The 23584-nt window shown below is 39.5% G+C and overlaps 1 protein-coding gene and 1 long non-coding RNA gene across 4 annotated transcripts in view; one reads left to right on the top strand and one right to left on the bottom strand.

Annotated features, from left to right (window-relative positions):
- The window catches only part of LOC123465700, a 289227-nt gene that overhangs the window by 187181 nt on the left and 78462 nt on the right, over positions 1-23584 (top strand). The gene's annotated exons all lie outside the window — the stretch shown is intronic.
- The window catches only part of SYT1 (synaptotagmin 1), a 622866-nt gene that overhangs the window by 142866 nt on the left and 456416 nt on the right, over positions 1-23584 (bottom strand). For all 3 annotated transcript variants that reach the window (XM_025284418.2, XM_025284414.2, XM_025284415.2), the window contains one exon: positions 20803-20970. In XM_025284418.2, the coding sequence (XP_025140203.1) occupies positions 20803-20970 (168 nt within the window). The remainder of the gene's footprint in view (positions 1-20802; positions 20971-23584) is intronic.

The following is a 23584-nucleotide window of genomic DNA, read 5'->3' on the forward strand; positions in this document are numbered from 1 at the left end:
TGATTGTGTAGTCCTTACTTCACGTCAGAATTTAAAAATAGAGTAAATAGTAATTAACATGGCTTTTAAGGCAAACTGTTTAAATGTCTCGTCCTTACGTCCTAATTATGTGATTTCAGACAAGTTTCTGAGCCACTGTGAGTCTTGATTTCCTCATTTGCATATTTGGCTTAATATGTATACACAAGTGTGTGAGATTTCATTGAGCTAATGTATTTAAGTATTTCAGCTTTAAATTAAATTTGTAAATTGCTTTTTACCTCCCAAGGGAATGGATCAGCAATTAGAATTACAAAGTGAGGTAATTTTCGGACAGAGATCACAAACCAGCAGGTGGAAGATGCTGGATTGTGTGGGGTGGTGTTGGTGAGAGTCAAGGTCTCTAGAAATCAACTGATGTTCTGATGCGGGAAACCAGGTCTGGTGACTGATACGAGGCTTTGGAGTTCATGATTGATGGTTACAACTGCCACTGCTCAGTTATTAAAGGCTAGTTATCTTGGTAATATACAAGATTGCCAGGAGAAACATCAACAACCTCAAATTGCAGATGAGACCACTCTAATAGCAAAAAGCAAAGAGGAACTAAAGAACCTCTTGATGAAGGTGAAAGAGGAGAATGAAAAGCTCTTAGGTTGAACATGGCATCCAGTCCCATCACTTTGTGGCAGATAGGTGGGGGAAAAGTGGAAACAGTGACAGACTTTATTTTCCTGGGCTCCAAAATCACTGCAGATGGTGACTGCAGCCACAAAATTAAAAGATGCTTGCTTCTTGAAGGAAAAGCTATGACAAACCTAGACGGAGTATTAAAAAGCAGAGACGACACTTTGCCAACAAAAGTCTGTATAGTCAAAGCCATGGTTTTTCCAGTGGTCATGTGTGGTTGTGAGAGTTGGACCATAAAGAAGGCTGAGCACTGAAGAATTGATGCTTTCAAATTGTCGTGCTGGAGGAGACTCTTAAGAGTCGCTTGGACAGCAAGGAGATCAAACCAGTCAATCCTACAGGAAATCAACCCTGAATATTCTTTGGAAGGACTAATGCTGAAGCTCCAATACTTTGGCCACCTGATGCAAAAAACCTAATCACTGGAAAAGACCCTGATGCTGGGAAAGATAGAGGTAGGAAGACAAGGGGACGACAGAGGATGAGATGTGGGATGGCATCACTGACTCAATGGGCATGAGTTTGAGCAAACTCCAGGAGATACTGAAGGACAGGAAAGCCTGGCGTGCTGCAGTCCATGGGGTCACACAGAGTCGGATGCTGCTTAGCGACTGAACAACAGCAACATACAAAGTGTTTAAAAGTTGGGCTAAGGTGTATGTGACAAGGATTGAGATAATTCACATAAAGATGACATGAAAATTTCCAGGCAGGAATGCTATGACTTTATTCTTGAAAATATTAAATATTTGGAAGCCATGAAATTAAAAGATGTTTACTCTCTGGAAGGAAAGTTATGACCAACCTAGATAGCATATTCAAAAGCAGAGACATTACTTTGTCAACAAAGGTCTGTCTAGTCAAGGCTATGGTTTTTCCTGTGGTCATGCATGGATGTGAGAGTTGGACCGTGAAGAAAGCTGAGTGCCAAAGAATTGATGCTTTTGAACTGTGGTGTTGGAGAAGACTCTTGAGAGTCCCTTGGACTGCAAGGAGATCCAACCAGTCCATTCTAAAGGAGATCGGTCCTGGGTGTTCTTTGGAAGGAATGATGGTAAAGCTGAAACTCCAATACTTTGGCCACCTCATGCAGAGTTGACTCATTGGAGAAGACTCTGATGCTGGGAGGGAATGGGGGCAGGAGGAGAAGGGGATGACAGAGGATGAGATGGCTGGATGGCATCACTGACTCGATGGACATGAGTCTGAGTGAACTCCGGCAGTTGATGATGGACAGGGAGGCCTGGCGTGCTGCGATTCATGGGATCGCAAAGAGTTGGACACGACTGAGCAAGTGAACTGACTGAAATTGAAAACTGGAAGATAGGCACTTAGTAATCATCTGGTTTTATAAGATGTAGCTCATGCGTTTTCTCTCCCTCTTACTTTTTCTAACAGGTAGAGTTTTGAAATGGAAATCTAGGAGCATCATCGTCTTTCTTTGTGTGCTCAGTTGCTGAGTCGTGACTGACTCTTTTGCTACCCCAGGGACTGCAGCTCACTTGGCTCCTCTGTCCTTGGGATTGTCTCAGCAAGAATACTGGAGTGGATATCCATTTCCTCAGCCAGGGGATCTTCCCAGCCCAAGGATTGTACCCGCTTCACTGCAGGCAGATTCTTTACTGCTGAGCCACCAGGGGAGCCCAGGAGGATGGTCAGTGCCATGTTGCTTGCAGTGCCTCATAAAGGAATCATCCATTTTTGGCAGATTCATTGCTCTTTAAAAATTATTTTGGGAGTGACAAAAAAATTGAGAAATTCTACAGAGCTCAAAAATCTTCCATCTAGGGTGAGAATAAGGAGCTTTTCTTGCTTTGTAATACACAGGGGCTTAGAAAACTCTAAGCAGAAAAAGATACTTTGTTTTACAAAGAAATTTCTCTTTTAAGATGCAAGTATACCTCATTAAACACTCTCTGGACAATGTTTCATTGATCTTTGGCGCCTTAGGGATAGGTACAAGGCAGATGTCCAAATCCAAGTTCGTCATTATACCTGGTATCAGGAAAGGTGATGAAAGAGATGGAAGCAGTTACTTCCTCCTGCTGGAAACTAGTCAGGGGATGGAGTGGAACAGACTGCAAGAGGAGGAATAGAGAGCCTTGGAAACAAACATGGGAATCCTATGTGGGTCTGTCCCAGATGAATTTACACCCAGGAAGCTGGGGGATGGCTAAGAGGGTTGAGCATAGGGATGGGTGTCGAATCTAGGCAGGCTGTGGCAGCCCTCTCTTTGCATCGTGTAGTGGTGGCCTTGGAGTTGAGACCATATGAATAAGAGAAAGTGAAAAGTGTCTGCAGAGCGGGTTGTGTGTGCAGACTGAAACAGCTTCCCTGTACAGGCCCTGTAACCGTGAGGCTTTGCAGTCAGACCAGGTCTGAAGTTCAGGCTCCCATTAGCTGCATGCCCTCGTGCTGTTCCGTTTCTCTGAGTTTCAGCTCTTTGTCTGTCATTTGGGGATACAGAGGGTACCACCCTAGCGTGTCATTGTGAGGAATAAATGAGTGAACGCACTTAACCCAGTGTCTGCCTCATATACCAATTCAATAGATGTAAGTTTAAACACAGTTAAGATAAGTTTGTGTTCTACCCCATCTTTCCAGGTAACAGAGCTTGGAAAATGCTGTCTGCCAAAAAGAAAAAGATATCATAATTTCTCTTAAAGTTAGGCAATCCTACTGTGACACTTGGGTTCCATAGCCTTGATGTCATCTTCAAACGTGGCCTCAGTATAGACAAAGCATCAGTATGATGGTGCTTGGAGGGCCAATGACCTCAAAGTACACATATCTCCTCAGATTCTTAGTTAAACATTGATGTTGATTTTTTAAAAAGATTTTTTTTAATCAAGCAAGCATTTCAAAGGCTGTTGTCTACATTCCCTCTTGGTGATGTAGGCAATCCAAGAATATGTTAAAAATCAAAACATACAACTCCAGACTCTTGACCTATTTAACTATTCTAATCTCACTCTGCTGCACTCAATATGCCAGCAAATTTGGAAAACTCAGCAGTGGCCACAGGACTGGAAAAGGTCAGTTTTCATTCCAATCCCAAAGAAAGGCAATGCCAAAGAATGCTCAAACTACTGCACAATCGCACTCATCTCACACGCTAGTAAAGTAATGCTCAAAATTCTCCAAGCCAGGCTTCAGCAATACATGAACTGTGAACTTCCAGATGTTCAAGCTGGTTTTAGAAAAGGCAGAGGAACCAGAGATCAAATTGCCAACATCTGCTGGATCATGTAAAAAGGAAAAGAGTTACAGAAAAACATCTATTTCTTCTTTATTGACTATGCCAAAGCCTTTGACTGTGTGGATCACAATAAACTGTGGAAAATTCTGAAAGAGATGGGAATACCAGACCACCTGACCTGCCTCTTGAGAAACCTGTATGCAGGTCAGGCAGGAAATAACAGTTAGAACTGGACATGGAACAACAGATAGGTTCCAAATAGGAAAAGGAGTACGTCAAGGCTGTATATTGTCACCCTGCTTATTTAACTTCTATGTAGAGTACATCATGAGAAACGCTGGGCTGGAGGAAGCATAAGCTGGAATCAAGATTACTGGGAGAAATATCAATAACCTCAGATATGCAGATGACACCACCCTTATGGTACAAAGTGAAGAGGAACTAAAAAGCCTCTTGATGAAAGTGAAAGAGGAGAGTGAAAAAGTTGGCTTAAAACTCAACATTCAGAAAACGAAGATCATGGCATCTGGTCTCATCACTTCATGGGAAATAGATGGGGAAACAGTGGAAAGAGTGTCAGACTTTATCTTTTTGGGCTCCAAAATCACTGCAGATGGTGATTGTAGCCATGAAATTAAAAGATGCTTACTCCCTGGAAGGAAAGTTATGACCAACCTAGATAGCATATTAAAAAGCAGACATTACTTTGCCAACAAAGGTCCGTCTAGTCAAGGCTATGGTTTTTCCTGTGGTCATGTATGGATGTGAGAGTTGGACTGTGAAGAAAGCTGAGCGCTGAAGAATTGATGCTTTTGAACTGTGGTGTTGGAGAAGACTCTTGAGAGTCCCTTGGACTACAAGGAGATCCAACCAGTGCATTCTAAAGGAGATCAGTCCTGGGTGTTCTTTGGATGCTGAAGCTGAAACTCCAATACTTTGGCTACCTCATGCGAAGAGTTGACTCATTGGAAAAGACTCTGATGCTGAGAGGGATTGGGGGCAGGAGGAGAAGGGGACAACAGAGGATGAGATGGCTGGATGGCATCACTGACTCGATGGATATGAGTCTGAGTGAACTCTGGGAGTTGGCGATGGACAGGGAGGCCTGGCTTGCTGTGATTCACGGGGTCGCAAAGAGTTGGACACGACTGAGTGACTGAACTCAACTGAACTGAATCTCACTCTATTTTTACTATCTGACACTGAGATACAATTAAGAATAGACAATTCTGACACTATGCTGGTTCCTAAAAAACAGTTACCCTCTGCTCTCTTTAAACACTAGCAAATAGAACTTAGGGAAGTACCTTGTCAGAATATTGATTTATACATGTAGAAGTAACATCTTACACTGAAGAGCAGTTGGCTACCTTTTGCTAAATACTCTCTTGCCATATTCCAGAGTGTTTGTGGGCTAGAAAATGAGAAGACATGACTAGAAGTATTTTTCAAACAAAGAAAATTTTTTCCCTTTTAATAGAATTGTCTGTAGGGGCCTCATACTTCACTCACAAATCCTCATCTTTACACTCCAGTGTTATATGAAGTTCAGAAAATTGTTCTTGCATATAAACTAATTATGTTCCATACAAAAACAAAAATACTGATTTAGAAGGTACTTTCGGAAAGGATGTTGACAGGAGGGGCTAATTCTAGATGAAGGGCATCGTTTCTAAGAACCTTCTTCTCTAAGTGTTTTAAAGACTGTCTGTCTGAGGCTGGGTTCCCTGTGCTGTGGGGCCTCCTCCTGCCCGATGCTCTCCTGCGTTTTCCAGGGTGGGTGCTTGCTGGCTCCTGGAGGGCAGGAAAGCACCCAGGAGCACCCTGACAGACACGCCTGGTTCACAACCTTGCTGTGTTCCATCTCAGGGAGAAAATAGTCGCATATTATTAGCAACTTGGGGGACATTTAATGTGGAGCAGAAAAGCAATCTAAATGGTTTATATGTTCCCTGCATTCTCCTTCTGGGGAGAGAAGAGAGAAGATGAGGCTGGCAGGGGACAGCAAGTGCCAGGAGTTCTGTTTGCTGTAGACTGACAGACACCTCCCCTCAGTCTTCCCCAAAGCTGGGCTGCCATTCCTTTTTATATTCAGGCCCTTGAAGTCAGGAAAGGGTAGACAAGAGTGCTGAAAGAGACTGAGACTGTCAGTGGCCCCACAGAGAGAGGAAAAATACTCATGAAACTGTTAAATGGTACTGGAAACAATGAATATTTTCCCCCATAAAATGGAGCAAGTGATTTTCTACTTGATGTATCTGTTTACTTTAGGAATTTATTTGGCATCAGATAGACCTGGGTTTCAAAAATAACTTTTTCAAGGCCACATATTGCCAGATTATGTTGACAGGCAGTGTCTAGAATAGGCACCCATAAAGACAGAAAGTAGATGGATGGTGGCCTACGGATGAGGGTGGGGAATGGGAGTGATTACAAATGAGCACTGGGTGATGGAAATGTTCTATAATTAGGTTCTGACAGTTGGACATTTCTATAAATTTTCTAAAAATGATTGGAAAAAACCAAGAAAAATAAATTTCAAACACATAACTACCTATCATTTTACATTTTTCAACTGCATTTTACATATAAGGAAATGAGGCTCAGAGAGCTGATGGGACTCGGAGCCCAACTTCTGTCCCATTTGATCCCTACCGCATGCTTCCCTGGTGGCTCAGATGGTAAAGAATCTGCCTGCAAGGAGGGAGACCTGGGCTTGATCTCTGGGTTGGGAAGGTCCCCTGGAGAAGGGAATGGTAGCCCACTCTAGTATGCCTGCCTGGAGAATCCCATGGACAGAGGAGCTTGGAGGGCTACTGTCCGTGGGGGTCATAAAGAGTCGGACACGACTGAGTGACTAACATGTTCTCCTAAGAGCTAACTACTGTGATGTGCAAAAGTAGTTGACATGTTCCTTACTTACAAGGAGCTTATTTTCCCATAGACAACAAAAATGGGTAAGCAAGGCATCTTTTTACATAACAGCGCTACGTGGCTCACACTTAAGAGAACAGGGATGTGTGTGATGAGGTGCCAATCATACGGTACAGCAGAGAGATAGACTGTGGGGTTAAAGATCAAAGTGATGCTGAGCATTATCAGGACACCTGGTGGAGAGGAGGAGAAAACACTTGAATGCCACACAGTATCACAGTACATCCCTGTATAGGCACCAAGATACCTCCGGGGCTTTTAGATGGTAAAAAATGTTCTGCACCTTGATTGAAGAGGTGCTTATCCTGGTATGTACAGCTGTGAAGACACATTGAACTGTATACTTATTATCTGCATCTCATTCTATGTCAAGTTCTACCTCAATTTAAAAAGGTGTGATGTTGCTACAAAAGACGCAGAAAAGAGCACAGAAAAGGCTGGAGGAATCTCTGAGAAGCAACCATAGGAAGACAGACTGGAAAAGGGATTGGGTAGTCCTCATATTTAGAACACAGTTCTTGTGTCAGGAGACGGAAGCTTCAAGCTTCTCACCCTGCAGGAGAGAAGACTAGTGGAAAATGGCTTTGGAATCAGAAAAACAAGTGTCTTGAGTCCTGAGTTCTCACTGGCTAGCCATGTGGCCTGAGTCTGGCTTCCTCTATCCAAAGGGGTCTTAGCGTTGACCTTACACTGAGGTGTGGTGCTGACGAGTGGGATCTTGGAGAAGAATGCTCTGGTTTAAAGGGAGACTGGAAAATTTTGAGGAAATATCCCTTAACTTTGGAAATAGTAGTGGGAGAAAATTCACAGCATACCTCAGTTCTGTTTCAGATGGGGCCCCAGGCTAACCTAGATACTATGCTTCCATGTAGAGGGTTTCAGCGCCCGAAACATTTTCTTTTTTTAAAAGCAGCTTTATTGAGGTAGAATTCATACACTAGAAAATTTACCTTTTTGAAGTATACAACTGAGTGGATTTTTAGTACATTCAGAGTTGGGTAACCATCACCACTAATTTAAGAACATTTTCATCACCCCACAAAGAAACTCATAGCCATTAGCTATCATTCCTCACTCCTCCTTGCCTGCTCTCCGCCTGCAGCTCTGAGCCGTAGGCAACCATTAAGCTGCTTTCTGTCTGTGTGGATTTGCCTATGCTGGTTTATCCATGTGTGGCACGTGTTAGTACTACATTCCTTATTTATGGCTGAATAATATTCTGTTATATGACTGCAGCATATATTGTCCAATTATTCACCAGTTGAAAGAAATTTGAGTTCTTTCCACTTTCTGGCATTGGTGAAAGTCCGGCTACGGACCTTCTTGTACAATTATTTTCTGTGTGGATATGTGTCTCTACTTTGCAGGGCAGGTGTATACCTAGGAATAGAATTGCTAGGTCATATGAGTCCTCTCTATTGAACATATTGAGAAACTGTTAAACTGCTTCCCAAAGTGGCTAAACCCCTCAGAGATTGGTGTGTGAGGGTTTAATGTGATGTGTCTTTCAATTTCATCACATCTTTGCTGACACTTGTTACTGGCAGTCCTTTTGATTTTTAGTAGATCCTGAATGTTGAGTTCTGTTTTGTGGTGTTTAGTAGATCCTGAACGTTGAGTTCTGTTTTGTGGTGTTAGAGCATAGACGTATGTGCTATGGCTTACCTACTCATATGTGCTAGGGCTTATCTTGGATTGGCCTTTGTGATGTCTCCTAGTATCTAAGGTCTCCCACATGGGAGCTAACCTTGGATATCTTGTCTTTGATCAAAGCTGTATGACAATATTCTCTAAACTGTTGCGCTGTCTCAGTCTCCTCACAAAAGAAAGAATAGAAGTCTAGTGGCCAGAGCAGTGCTTTTTCAGTGGCAAGGAGATAAGGGCTCTAATCAGTGTTTTCCATAATTTAAAAAGCCTAGTATTTATTGAGAGTTTATTAGGTGCCAAGTATTGATTAGGTGCTTTACATGATTTATTATTACTATTATTTTTGGCCATGCCACTCAACATGTGGCAGCTTAGTTCCCTGACTAGGGATCAAATCTGTGTCTTGAGCATTGGAAATGCAGAGTCTTAATCACTGGACCAGAAGGGAGGTCCCTTTACATGAGTTATCTTTAGAGTGTATGACAACTCATGGAGGTGGGTAATATTAATCCCATTTTATAGAAGGGTTAAGTAACAAGCCTAAGGACACACCGAGAGTAAGTGGAGTCATGGGGGGATACACACTGGCTGTGTCCAGGGCTAGAGCTTTTATCTACTTGAGGGGCAGTCTCGTCATTAAATTGCAATCTACTATGCTTAATGGGCCTGTTTATCTTCAGCATTGTTTTTCTAGAAGCTTGTACAGTCCCTAGCTCACAAAAGAGGTTTAATAAATATATGTTGAAAGAATGAAGGAACAAAAGTAATTTGCAGTACGTAAGGCCTCCTCTGGTTCATAATTGGAAAGAACCTTTAGCCACATGTACAGCAAGCAGATTTGCGTGTGTGTCTGCATGCTCCCTCTCTCATTCTTTAATTATTTAAGTTCTTGTTTATCAGCAAGTCCTCATTCTTCTCCCTTATTCTGTAGTACAAATAGTACAGCTAAACTGCTGACATTTCATCTAATTGCAGAGTAACAGATTGTAATGGATTAAAGATTTCACAATATAAACATTTGGCCTGCTCAAAGCAAGGTAGGAGTAAAACAGAAGGTGAAAACATGTAATTTGAAGATGTCACAAACAAGATAATAAAAAAAAATTGTTCCAAAGCGTGTGATGAACTCACTAGAAAAGGTGATACTGTAAAAGATCCAGTGGGATTGGAGGACAGGAGAGAACAAGACATTCTCTTGCATTGATGACACGGCTTCCCACTCAAAGTCCTCTTTGCTGTTTCAATAATAAAACAACCAGGGATAGGAAAGATGGCGCTTGTCTGTATCATTTTTCTCATTCTTCTTTTTTTCTATTTGTTCCTGTTTCAACTCCCATTCCTCACTTTCTGCTCCTCCCATCTATATTCATGAAATCCATGCTTCTGAACCACTTGGTTTTATTTAAAATTCTACTGAAAACTCTCACTCTTTATTCTTAGGAAAAAATCAAAAACAAAACTAACACCTACACTAGTTTCTATTAAAACAGATTTCCTTGGCACTAAATGTATCCAGAACTCCTATCTCTTGATCATTTTTCCCATAGTGAGGGAGCATATAATGATGTTATAATGGACATGAACTTGGGCAAACCTCAGGAGATGGTGAAGGACAGAGGCCTGGTGTGTTGCAGTCCATGGGGTCGCAAAGAGTTGGACACAACTAGGTGACTGAACAACAACAACAACAAGGATATTAGTGGCTCAAGGCATTTTGGTCAGAGTCAGAAGAGAAATCTCACACGGATATCCACTTCCTTACTTTACCACAGTAACTTGAACTGTTTTACTCAGTTGGATCGTCACCTTATAAGCTGTACTTGGAGACAACTTATGACCATTTCAATCGAAGTTACCTTTTAAAGACAGGCCAGAGGACAGAGAGAGGACAGAGAAGAGAGAAGGGCAGAGAGGACAGAGAGAAGACTGTACTGTATACTGAGAAAGACTTTTGGAGAGAGGGGCTAGAATTCAAAATACATAGGTACCATATAGACAGTACAACTGGAATAATTGCATGTCCTTCCAAGATGACTTCCTTGAAGGTGGCATGAATCATGCACGTTTGCAAAAGAAAATTTTTATTTTAATTTGGCCACCAATTCACTTGAAAATACTTAGCACGTTGCATGTTTCAGGCACAGTGCCAGGCACTGGGCATAAGAAGATAAGATTGGTAATATCCTTGGACTCACTGAGTAGCAGTATGGTGGAGTAGAGAGAACATGGTTTGGGAGTCGAAAGTGGGTCTATTCTGGGGCTTATTCTCTGAGAGGCACTGGACCATTACGTTTTCTGATATGTGAAATAGGGATAGGAAGAATTACCCCACAGGACCTCACCAAGGACAACCTGAGCTAATGTGAAAAAGGCACTTAGTAGAGTGCTTTGGCATTGAGGTGGGCCTGGCTTCCATATTCCAATTCTTATCCTGGGAAAGAACAAGTTTTACAAGCTTTACTTAGTGTCCCGAGTTTTAGGTTGATTAGTCTGATATTGTAAGGGGCAAACCAACACTGAGCTACTACATTCGATCTATTTCTCAGAACATCTGTTCAAGCTTTCACTCCATTCCTACCTGGGCCCGTCGCCGGCTGTCTCAGCTCTGTCAATGGGCTCTTAATCATCTCTTAACTTCCAGAGGCATTCTTAGTTTCTTCCTGCCTATTCAAATGCTGCTCAGTTTTAAAGACTAGCTCACTTTTTTCAACTCTTCCACGCATCCTCCCTGCCCATGCCTTTTCTTTGTGCTGAGAACTTGTGGTCCATTTTAATTTATACCTTGAATTTGGCGCTTTGTGAAGCTCCTTTTGTTCATTTGCATTATGAAATTTTACTATTATTCTTGACCATTTCTCATATGTGAATCTTAATCTTCCATTTTATGGACTTTACAGTGATAATTTCACAGGTGATATAATTTTGAATAAATGAATGGGAATTTATATTCTGTTTAGTGAAGAATTTTTTTAATGGAAAGAAAAATCCCTCTGATTTCATTAAATTCATTAGCACTCATGAGTGAGTAATAGCATCTTTTATTAATGAGTCCCTTTGAACTTTAGGGCTTTGTATCCTGGGTAAGAATTCATGCTAAGTATTTGAAAATATAATGAAGAAGAAACAAAAATGCCATAGCTATTTACTGTTTTTTTTCTTTTGCTGTGTTACCTTTGCAGTGTATTATATTTGAGAGAGAACATATATATGTAGATTTTAATCAGTCAAATGCTGTGAAAGAAAATTGACCAAATATTAAAATTCCAAAATACACAGGATAAAACTTAGGAAAACTAATTTATATCAGTTTGGTTTTGATTTTTTTGTTTGTGTGTTTTTTTTTGTTCGTTTTGTTTTGTTTTGCATTTAAATTGAATTTATAGCTACACTTCTAGGCTAAAGAGACTGAGAGACACTGTTTAAAGAAAAAGGTATGGTGATGTAGAAAGAGTGTAGGCCTCAGACCCGTGTTAGAATTTTAGCTCTGGTATTGGTTGTATGACTTTGGACAAGCTACTTAGACTTTCCTAGGCTTCATTTTTGTTTTTCCCTCATTTTGTAGCCAGATTTAATATGCCAGTTTTGAAGAATGTTGTAAGAATGTTTTTTGTGGACATACAGTAGATTCTCAGTAAATAGTAGCTTTTATTAATATTGATGTTTATAACTTAGGTAGAGAAGTTAGGTAAGCTTTGAATAAGATGAGTCTTGGAAGCTTGGAAGCTGGGCTGGGGATCCAGTGCTCTGGCTAGACAACTGTTGAGGGCAGGGTGATGCAGAAGGTTATGGGGTGACAATGGGAAAACCACAGAAGGTCATTTTTCAAAATGCCCAGGGTCTCTTCCTCCACTTAATTCTCTAGAGTCTAAATTTATATTTTCTAGGGAACTGACAATTTTTAAAAAAGTTCCAACTAACATATGTCTCTTGCCATCTGTTCTACAAGGCCTGAGGCATTGGCTTCTGTAGTTGTTGACCTCTAACACCCCCTGAAAGGAACGCAGGTAGGAGATCAGGAATGAGGTGCTCTGTGCTCTGGGAAAACTGTCAGAACAAGGCCTTCACAGCATATTTTCAGAAAATCTTATGAACCCACATTCTTACATCTTCCCGTACTTAAAGCATGAAAACCATGAAATAAGATATGTGGACCATAAAGAAGGCTGAGTGCTGAAGAACTGATGCTTTCGAACTGTGGTGCTGGGGAAGACTCTTGAGAGTCCCTTGGACTTCAAGGAGATCCAATCAGTCAATCATGAAGGAAATCAGTTCTGAATATTCATTGGAAGGACTGCTATTGAAGCTGAGGCTCCAGTACTTTGGCCACCTGATGGGAAGAGCTGACTCATTGGAAAAGACCCTGATGCTGGGAAAGACTGAGGGCAGGAGGAGAAGGGGACGACAGAGAATGAGATGGCTGGATGGCATCACTGACTCAAGGGACATGAGTTTGAGCAATCAGGGAGATAGTGAAGGACAGAGAAGCCTGGCATGCTGCAGTCCATGGGGCTGCGAAGAGTTGAACACGAATTAGTGACTGAAAAACAACAAGGTATCTGTCTTTCGTGGTTAGCAGCAACCTTCTACAGAGATGTATCTAATGGCACAGACCCCATTCACCAAAATCACATATATACTAACCTCTCCCCTTAAGTCTCCCACCCCAGAGTTCCTCAGAGCTCTCTGAGAGGCTGGCTCTGGGGCTATAGTCCTCAGTAAATCCCCCAATAAAATTGAAACTCACAGTTCTCACACTTTTATTTCTATTGACAAATGATATCAAATTTTCATTTGGAATCTCAGTGAAGTGAGAATTTAGTTTCATCCATTTTGTGCCTGAAAAGTCTTTTTAACTAGAAAGGCAATCAAATTACAGTCCTACACACTAGAGGGATATTTCAAGTTATCTGCTCTTTCCTATGATGATTTTAGAAACCACATCATGAAGCTTGACAATAATTATTATGCATAGCAACACAATTATAATTGGTGATTACAATTCTGACTAAACTCAGAGGCAAGTAAACCACAGCTATGGCCAAAGACATTTCAAAAGTCAAATGCAACTCTACCTCTATGCTAATTTAAAGGGAAAGTATTACGTTGTATGTACCACAAGTGGACACAGAGATACTAAGTACACTAAAATATGGTCTAAATATAACATTAAGTTATAAATTTGACTGGACACAAATAATCTAGATACAATAAACATAGATTTTGTTCATATTCTTGGACTTCTCCTTGGAATGGATTCCTTCCCAATTCCCTCTGAGTAAATTTCCATGTTGCTAGCAGAGACTTAAATCAGAACTTTAACTAAATCTTAGCCTTAAAAGTTAAATTAAGCTAAGCCACAAGCTCTCCATGCATCATGGAAACTGGATAAAAAGGTTATAGGGAAAAAAAGTTATATAGAGAAAGGAGATTCTGAATAAGACTTTAGCTCCATCCTTCCCAAAAATTAGTGAGAGAAAGCCATTATTTTCATGGCCATCAACAAAACAATAAGAATGATTTTGCTAAGTTTCTATTCTGCCTGCCTTTGATAGAAAATGATCCAAAAAGCGAAAGGATACTAAATCATTCTCATCATTTGGTACTAAGATATTTTGTTGACAGGTTTTCAGAATACTTTAGACTTCATTTGTAACATAAGATAGTTATTACAACATGGACTTTAAAATTAGAGTTCTGAAATATCTCTCATGGTATAATAAACTCCTCTGCCTCATTCATTCATTTAAAATTACACCTACTGTGTGCTTGCCTCTGTGATCAAACTTGGTTTCACAGTTGGGAACAACAGACATGGTTGTTTACAATTCAGTGGGGAAAGACAATGAATAAGTAAATGTATACAAATAAGTACACCTTCCTGGAATGTTATGGGTCAAAATGAGTATCTTTGTGGCCTTTCTGTGATAGATTGTGAGTGACAAGGAAGATTCTTCCTGGCTTTCATATTAAAGTTCCTGCAATTAATCTTTTATAAGAATTTCTGCTCAGGGCATTGATGTGTTGTGCAGGCATTCTTGGAGGGCGTAAGGTACTATCTGACTGCGAAGTATACTTAGAAACAGCATGATCCTTAGGCAAAAGAGATGCTTAAGGAATAATGACCTGAACCCATTTCAAAGGAATATCAAGTAATTTGTATAAGCTTAAAAAAAAGCTTGGCTTTTTGATTGAATCTGTAATCTCAAAATGCTTTTTTGTTAAGTAAATGTTTTTCTAATTAGGCTTAAAAATGTGAAATTTTCTTGCAAAATTGATTTTCTATTAAGGCACTAAAGTAGTTTCTCTTTCCTTCTGCTTGGGTACTAATTAAATTATGTCCTAACTTGTTTTAATTCAGCAATCAATTTTTTTTCCATTTGTACTAGATTACAGAATCTCATTTAAAAATCACTCTTTAACGAATTCTACACAAAGCAGAGGTGACGAACATCCTCTAATGGAGACAAAATTGTACTGGTCAAGTTATGAGACAGTCTCCTTCAAAAACAAAGGGATCTAGTTGCATTCTGCTGGTATCTTATGCCATTTTTAGGGGTTAAAAAGCAGTAGTGGAAGGCTTGGGCTTCCCAGGTGGTACTAGTGGTAAAGGACCTGCCTGCTGATGGAGGAGATGTAAGAGACTGGTTCTATCCCTGGGAAGGGCAAATGCCCTGGAGGAGAATCCCCTCCAGTATTCTTTCCTGGAGAATCCCATGGAGGGAGCCTGGTGGCCTATGGCCCAAAGGGTCACAAAGAGTCAGACATGAATGACTGCAGCGACTCAGCATGCACACATGCAGTGGAAGGCACAGGGATAAAAAACTAGGAGTACATGCTAAAATAAGGAGTCTAAATGCCTTGAAGATGTCCCTGATGCTGGGGTACAGGACTGATACAGTTTTTACAATAATCATGAATAAATGGAGAAGGCAATGGCACCCCACTCCAGTACTCTTGCCTGGACAATCCCATGGACGGAGGAGCCTTGTAGGCTGCAGTCCATGGGGTCGCTAGGAGTCAGACACGACGGAGCGACTTCCCTTTCACTTTTCACTTTCATGCATTGGAGAAGGAAATGGCAACCCACTCCAGGGTTCTTGCCTGGAGAATCCCAGGGACGGGGGAGCCTGGTGGGCTGCCATCTATGGGGTGGCACAGAGTTGGACACGACTGAAGCGACTCAGCAGCATGAATACAATTTATTAAAAAAAGAAAATGGAATCATAAGCTATTGATCATAACATTTGAAGTAATTAAGTGAAAATGCTAAATGAATGGGTTTTTCCAAATGTTGTAAGGTTGGCTTCAGGTTTGACTTGTGGGTGGCATAAATAAATATTTCTCAAATGATTAGAATGAAAAAAATTTTCAAATTCATCAGGCAGTCAGAGGCTATACATGTTAGAAACCTTTTGCAAATGGAAGAACTGTATATACTGATTATAAAGGATGATTTTTGAGGCCTTAACTTGAGAAGGGGGAAAATTGAGACAATGGTTTTATGTGTGTCTCTTGAAACTCAAAGGATTTCTGTTTTAAAGAGACAAAAAGAAGAGAAAGGCTTAGCTGTCTTGCAAGGTCAGATTCCCTTTTTATCTGCGGGAGGTGGGAGAGTGGGTGATCAGTCAAAAAAAAAAAAAAGGCAAGTGAGCCTAAACTACTAGTAAGGGGACTTGGATCATGTTAATTAGAGAAATGTTAATCAAGTCGGAATGGAAACTTTAGCAGAGAGGTTTTCTCCAGGGGCTAGAATCTTAACAATGGGAGTTGTGTGCATGTTGAGGCTCTTCTGGCATAATTCACCTTTGCAACAACCCCTGTGCTTCAAACATGTGCTTAGTAACTTTCAGATTTTTTCCATTTTTTCCCCCAAATTGCTTACACATTTAATTGCTTACTAAAATAACACATTAATTTTTTCACTTACATAATGAACACGTACTTCTTTAATTTACATAATTGCTTCATCATCTTATGACTTTTACTTTCAACAACAAAAGCCTACCCCCTTCTATCTCAGGGCTAGATCCTACTGGGTTATAATTAACCCATTTAAATTCAAGTCTCTCCTTGAACAGACTATTATGAACAGCAGTTCAGTTTCTATTCAATAGATACCAAATCTGTTTCTTGAATTCCTTTTTCTGTCTCTCTTTGGTGTCTTTCACTCATTATGATATTAAAAAATAAGATTTAATACTTTAGAGGAAAGCAAAACAAAAAATCTTAAACAAAATTGCTCATATAAAATGCAAAAAAATTTGTTTGAAACCATGAGAACTAAAGTTAATCTAAGACTTCCATTTATTCATCCTACTTTACTTTTCTCTAAATAATGAACAGTAACATGAAAAGAGAGCACATATCAATGAGAATAAGTGATTCTTTACACATAAAATGTAATTGGAATCTTATTTCATTTATTAAGAGAAAGTTTATATCTGAATCTAGTCATCCAGAGATACTCTGTAAGCTAGATATCTGCTTTATAAGGTTTCCTATATAATGAGAAAAGGAAACAGTCACTCAACTGAAAACCAAAAATCATTATTCCCAAAGAGGAAAGACTCCAGAGCTTAAAAATACAGCTGTAGAATTATTTCCCATTAAAAACCTCCAGAGATATTCAATACGTACAGTGGCAGTGAGAAAAAGAATAGAGAAATACATATAGAGGAAAGCTGCTGCTGCTGCTAAGTCGCTCAGTCGTGTCTGACTCCTAGCAACCCCATGGACTGCAGCCTACCAGGCTCCTGCATCCATGGGATTTTCCAGGCCAGAGTACTGGAGTGGGGTGACATTGCCTCCTCTGATAGAGGAAAGAGTGGAGAACAAATAGGGAGATGAAAGCTTAAGAAGGAAAGGACACCAAAAAGATTGGGTAGGAAGAAAAAATGGGAGATCGCTTGCTTACTGAACATATCAAATATCAGGCCCCATGCTAGCCACGTTATACTCTATCCTACTTAATCTATAAGACAATGTTAGACCACTTTCTAGGTTAAAAAAATACTGAACTTTAGAGCACATAAGTGACTTGTCTAAGGATTCGGATCTAGGAAATGTATCGATCAGGATTGAAACCTAGGAGTGTTTGATCTTAAAGGCAAAACTTTTACAGAATTTAGTCTAGCTAGCAATAAGCAAGGCACAGATTAAAATGAGGGAGGAAAATGAGACAACACCGAACTCCATGAAAGCAGGAACGGTATCCACCCTTTTCACTTTTTTTTTTTTTAAACACTTGGCATAGTCCCAGGAATACAGCAGTACATAATAAACATCTTCATAATGAGTCATTTTGAATATGTTGAATGACAAAACCATCTTCTACAGGGAGAGAAGCCATTGGAGGAAAAAAGTTATGAAAGAAACAGAGAACAGGCAAGTCAAGGGTGAGAATAAAAATGTGATTCTTTTTGGGCAGTCTACCTAAAGTTGGAAATTTTAGAGTCAAACCTGTCAGCTTAGTGTCAAGTCTCAAACTCTGCCCATATTCAAGGAAAAAAGAAGATAATGGTTGAATGGCTTACATTTCCTAATTCACACAAAAATATTTACCAATTTTTCAGAGACCTGGTGGGGTATGGTCTTGGAATCCCATATCACTTGACATGACCAGGTAGAGGAAGAGACATGAGCCATGTACTCTGGACAGGAGACTTGTGAAGCACAAGTGGGTCACCTCTGGGACTCACCAAAAAGCCAACCAATAATCAATTAACAAAAACCTATCAGTTAATGAATACTAATGGCCCCATTTTAGCCCTGGCCACAAGGAATTTACATGAACCGTACGTGAACCATGAACTTCCAGATGTTCAAGCTGGATTTAGAAAAGGCAGAGGAACCAGAGATCAAACTGCCAACATGCACTGGATCATTGAAAAAGCAAGAGAGTTTCAGAAAAACATCTGTTTCTGCTTTATTGACTATGCCAAAGCCTTTGATTGTGTGGATCACAATAAACTGTGGAAAATTCTGAAAGAGATGGGAATACCAGACCACCTGACCTGCCTCTTGAGAAACCTATATGCAGGTCAGGAAGCAACAGTTAGAATTGGACATGGAACATCAGACTTGTTCCAAATCAGGAAAGGAGTATGTCAAGGCTGTATATTGTCACCTTGCTTATTTAACTTCTATGCAGAGTACATCATGAGAAACACTGGGCTGGAGGAAGCACAAGCTGGAATCAAGATCACTGGGAAAAATATCAATAACCTTAGATATGCAGATGACACCACCCTTATGGCAGAAAGTGAAGAGGAACTAAAAAGCCTCTTGATGAAAGTGAAAGAGGAGAGTGAAAAAGTTGGCTTAAAACTCAGCATTCAGAAAACTTAAGATCATGGCATCTGGTCCCTTCACTTCATGGCAAATTGTTGGGGAAACAGTGGAAACAGTGACAGACTTTATTTTGGGGGGCTCCAAAATCACTGCAGATGTTGACTGCAGCCATGAAATTAAAAGACACTTGCTCCTTGGAAGAAAAGTTATGACCAACTTAGACAGCATATTTAAAAGCAGAGACATTACTTTGTCAACAAAAGTCCATCTAGTGAAAGCTATGGTTTTTCCAGTAGTCATGTATGGATGTGAGAGCTGGACTATAAAGAAAACTGAGCACCGAAGAATTGATGCTTTTGAACTGTGGTGTTGGAGAAGACTCTTGAGGGTCCCTTGGACTTCAAGGAGATCCAACCAGTCCATCCTAAAGGAAATCAGTCCTGAATATTCATTGGAAGGACTGATCCTAAAGCTGAAACTCCAATAGTTCAGCTACCTGATGCGAAGAACTGACTCATTGGAAAAAACTCTGCTGCTGGGAAAGATTGAAGGCAGGAGGAGAAGGGGACGACAGAGGATGAGAGGTTGGATGGCATCACCGACTAGATAGACATGAGTTTTAGTAAACTCTGGGAGCTGGTGATGGACAGGGAGGACTGGCTTGTAGCAGTCCATGGGGTTGTAAAGAGTTGGACATGACTGAGCGACTGAACTGAACAAGGAATTTACACAAAGTCAAATATGCCAATAAAAGATAAAAATTCAATGAAACAGCTCACTAGTTTGTTAAATGATTAGAAACATTATGTCCAATTGAGTAAATGTCACATATATTGGATATTAAAATAGATATTGGTGTACTCATCTGGAAGAACAACTTATTAAAGTTATAAAACTTAAAAGCTCAATATTATCCTTGGGTGGTTCTATCCACAGTGGGGCTCAATGTATTTCAATATCCAGGAATCTAATTTTGACTAACTTCTTTAGGTAAGTTATGTATATTTCCTTTCAAAGAAAAAGCAGAACTTAATTTTGACTTCTTTTGTACAACCAAGAAATTATTTTAGAGCACTAATAAAATTCAATTTCAGAATGGTAGTAAACAAACTGTTCTAAAACCTTACTGAGTAATAATAATGGTCACAGAAAACCTTAGATTGAAAGGATTCCCAGGTTATGGTCTTGGCTGTTTCTCTGAAGGCTTGGCTTGCTTTCTGATTTCCCTGGTGGCCCCAAAGAGACCAAACCTTACAAAATCCATGGGGTCTCGGGATCCTAAATGACAAACGCAGTTGAAATCCCTCGGGTAACTATAGACTATGTTAGGATCAAAAAAATGGTTGGGAAAGGAGTTGCTTTAGCAATTAAGGGAAGCTAAGAGTTGTTTGCTTTCCTGGTATTGGCCTGTTGAGACACTAGCAGAGAAAAACGCTAGTATTAGACTGGCACAGCATAATCATAGAGAAGTTTAAATGCACTAAGGATATTGATTTCCTGTTTTTAAATCACAGGAAAATCCTGGGCTAACCTATAAAACTGGGGAAAAACAATGTGAAGAATACTATAAAAATGAGTCATTTAAAAAATGGACTTAATATCTATCCACCTTTGTGAATTTTATTTGATGTTTTATTGTGCTCTGAAATTTTTAGGAGAAACAATGACCTGTCTGTGATATGCAGAAATAATCAACGAAAAAGTGCCATTTCATTTCTATTTAATAGCTACATAACCTATGTAGAAAACAAAATCTTTGTAGAAAAATACAAAGGATAAAATGACTTTTTCACTGTCTTTTTAAAGAAGCACATGTGTGTGTATGTGTGTCTGGCTCCAGGGAATGAAGACCTGCACAAATCTCTATTTTTCTTCAAATAAGATTCAGTAGACCTGCATACTTTTTAACGAGGTTATGCAATCCCCTGACCCTATTTTGCCAGCTGTCAGCAGCTGGAGGCCCACATTACTCACACCAGCCCAGCATCTCTCAGTAGGTTAGTCTGAGAGTAGCAACTGGCGAGTCCAGCTTGTCATATTAGAAATGCTAATGTTTTTCTTACCTCTTCCTTCTCTGCACTTTGCAGATCACGCCACTCCTCAGTTACGTGACCGAAATCCACCGTGTTCATGGGGACTTTAAATTCCCCAATGATGTCATGCTTAGAGAAGCGATCAAAATCATAGACGGCCATCACCAGAGTTTTGCCACCCAATTCCGAATACGGCACCTAAATAAAAAAGACCAGGATAAAATCTCTGGTGACAAAAAAATGCTTAAAATGTGTTACTTTTTCATAGTGTTTAATTTTAATATTTATGTTGGATAAACAGAATAGGGAGAAAAGTAGTGCTTTTTTCCCCCTTAAATTGAATCATTTGACTAACTACTTGGGGCTTAAATTACTTGGGTGAAAGCGAGGGCTTACCATAGTGATTTATCACTTTCTCCCAAAGTTCTAGAAGCTGTTAGTGTTATTAATAATGGCTCCTGCTATTAGTCATGCTAGAAATATTTCAAGAGTAAAACAGGAATAAACCAAGCTGATTGCACTTGACTATATAAGGAACTTATTCTTGAAGAATGTTTTGTTGTTATTGTTAAGTTAGATTGTCAGGGGACAGCTTACTCAGGGGTAGTTATTTCAAAAGTTCTATTAACTCTTTGAGGCCATTTGGATGCCATATGAAGCAGCGCTTAATGAGAAGACATGCTAGGAGTCCGTAAGGATTGGAATGAAATTCACAAGGTGCCTCCCCTATTCCTTAAAATAATTTACTGATTGACAGGAGCTGACTAGAAAATTGATGTTTTGAATATCAGATTCATTATAATCTAGATCTTGAAGTTCATTCTTAGGAATGACACTCTTTAGGATGAGCAGGGAAAAAGGCCAAAAACTGATGAATTCTCCAGCTGTTCAAAAATATCTGGGACAGATGCTATGGGCTGGGGTGTTTATTAGTGACATTTTTAATATTCAGAGAAAGCAGGGCAATTCCAAGGAAGCTACACTTCAGTAACTGGGAAGAAATGCCTAATTAAGAAATTGTTTAGACTTGTATTGAAGGTTTCATCAATTTTCAGACACTTGTTATTATTTTATCAGTGTAAATGGTTGTCTTATGCTCCAGCAAACATTTCTCAATTAATTCCAAATATTAAGAAGGAAAGGAGAAGGAAGAATTTTTGACTGTATATATACAAGAAATTTTGTTTTTTTTTTTCCAAAGAGCTTTTGTTTTCTATCATTTGTCATCTATTAGGAATTGGGTTAAAATACTATGATTAAAAACTAGGCATAACCCATTTTCCACTTTATGTATTTATTTATTTATTTTAATTTTATTTTATTTTGAAACTTTACATAATTGTATTAGTTTTGCCAAACATCAAAATGAATCCGCCACAGGTATACATGTGTTCCCCATCCTGAACCCTCCTCCCTCCCCATACCATCCCTCTGGGTCAAATGAAAAAGTAAACCCTTCCAAAGAGATAACTTTGAAAGAAAGAAATTAATTTTAGAGTGGAGAACTCTCATGAGTTCTCAATGGACTCTTGAGAACTGCATCTTATTTCTGAAATTTGTCTAGATTTGTTGGTGATTGTACAAAATGACATTAGTCAAAAGCCTGAGTTGGAGGTCAGACAGGTCCAAGACTGGGTTTCCCCCTCTTCCAGCTGAAGGGCCTGGGACAAGTAAATAAACCTAGAATGATGATGATAATGTCTATTTCAGGGGAGCTGGTTGAAGCCAAATGAATACATGTAAAGCATTTAGCACAGCGCTGGCACACAGCAGGTACTTAATAAATATTTATTGTTTGAATGATAAGTAGCTCTTTCAAGCGGGCGTTTGTTGTGGAGAAAAGGAGCATTTCATTTGGGACATGTCAAGTTCATTTTCAGTGGATTTGAACTTAATTTTAAAGCCAATCCCCTTTAAACTATTTTGCTTCCATTTAAGATGCATAATCTACAAGGCCTAAAAGGAGAAACTGGCTAGTTCTCTAGAAACAGTGGTGTATTTTTTAAATGTATGAAAATATATTGTACTTTGGCTTGATTTATGATGTGATCAACTCTCCTAAAATGAAATGGAACCTGATTAAATTTTATAGGCAATTTCAAAATCTCCAGTGATTATAATTCTTGAAGTTATAGACATTACTACAAATTATTAGCAGTACACATTTTAAAAAAGAAATAGCATATAGATAACTTAAAACAAATCCCCACAATATTTCAAATAATTTAAGAATGTGCTGGCTAAACAGTGGCTAGAAGCTACTGACCTAAATTAGGATCCACAGAGTCAAATAGAATGATTGTGGTTACCTTTTGCAATAGTTTTGTTTTGTTTTGTTTTCATTGTACGTTCTGTGGCATATTGATCCCAATGATTAGTTTTTCTTAAACTGAGTAGTTTCAGAATGTTTCTAAAGCTACTCTACATTAACTGTCTTGGTTTAGAAAAGTGTAGATTTTAAATAGGATTGCTGACAATACATGAGGTATTTTTCTTGTCTTACAAACTCAAATTTTAGAGTGAATAGAAAGTCAGTACTCTTAGAAGCAAGTTTCATGAGAATGACTCACACCTGAAGTTTCATCCATTTATTTAGGATGTTTGTTGACATGCAGTGTGTGCTATTGCTAAGGCTGGCTGGTAGATGAGTGATTCTGAGTCTACCTGCTGGCATATTCACAGACATGTATTGTTTTAAGGAACACATTAAAAAATTTCCTATGTTAAAGATACCAACCAAGAGACTGTTTTTATGCATGACTTCAGGTGGAGAACTACAGAGCTTGTACCTACGGAGATGCCTGAAGCCCGC

This window comes from Bubalus bubalis, chromosome 4, assembly GCF_019923935.1.
Source record: "Bubalus bubalis isolate 160015118507 breed Murrah chromosome 4, NDDB_SH_1, whole genome shotgun sequence".
Lineage (NCBI taxonomy): Eukaryota > Metazoa > Chordata > Mammalia > Artiodactyla > Bovidae > Bubalus > Bubalus bubalis.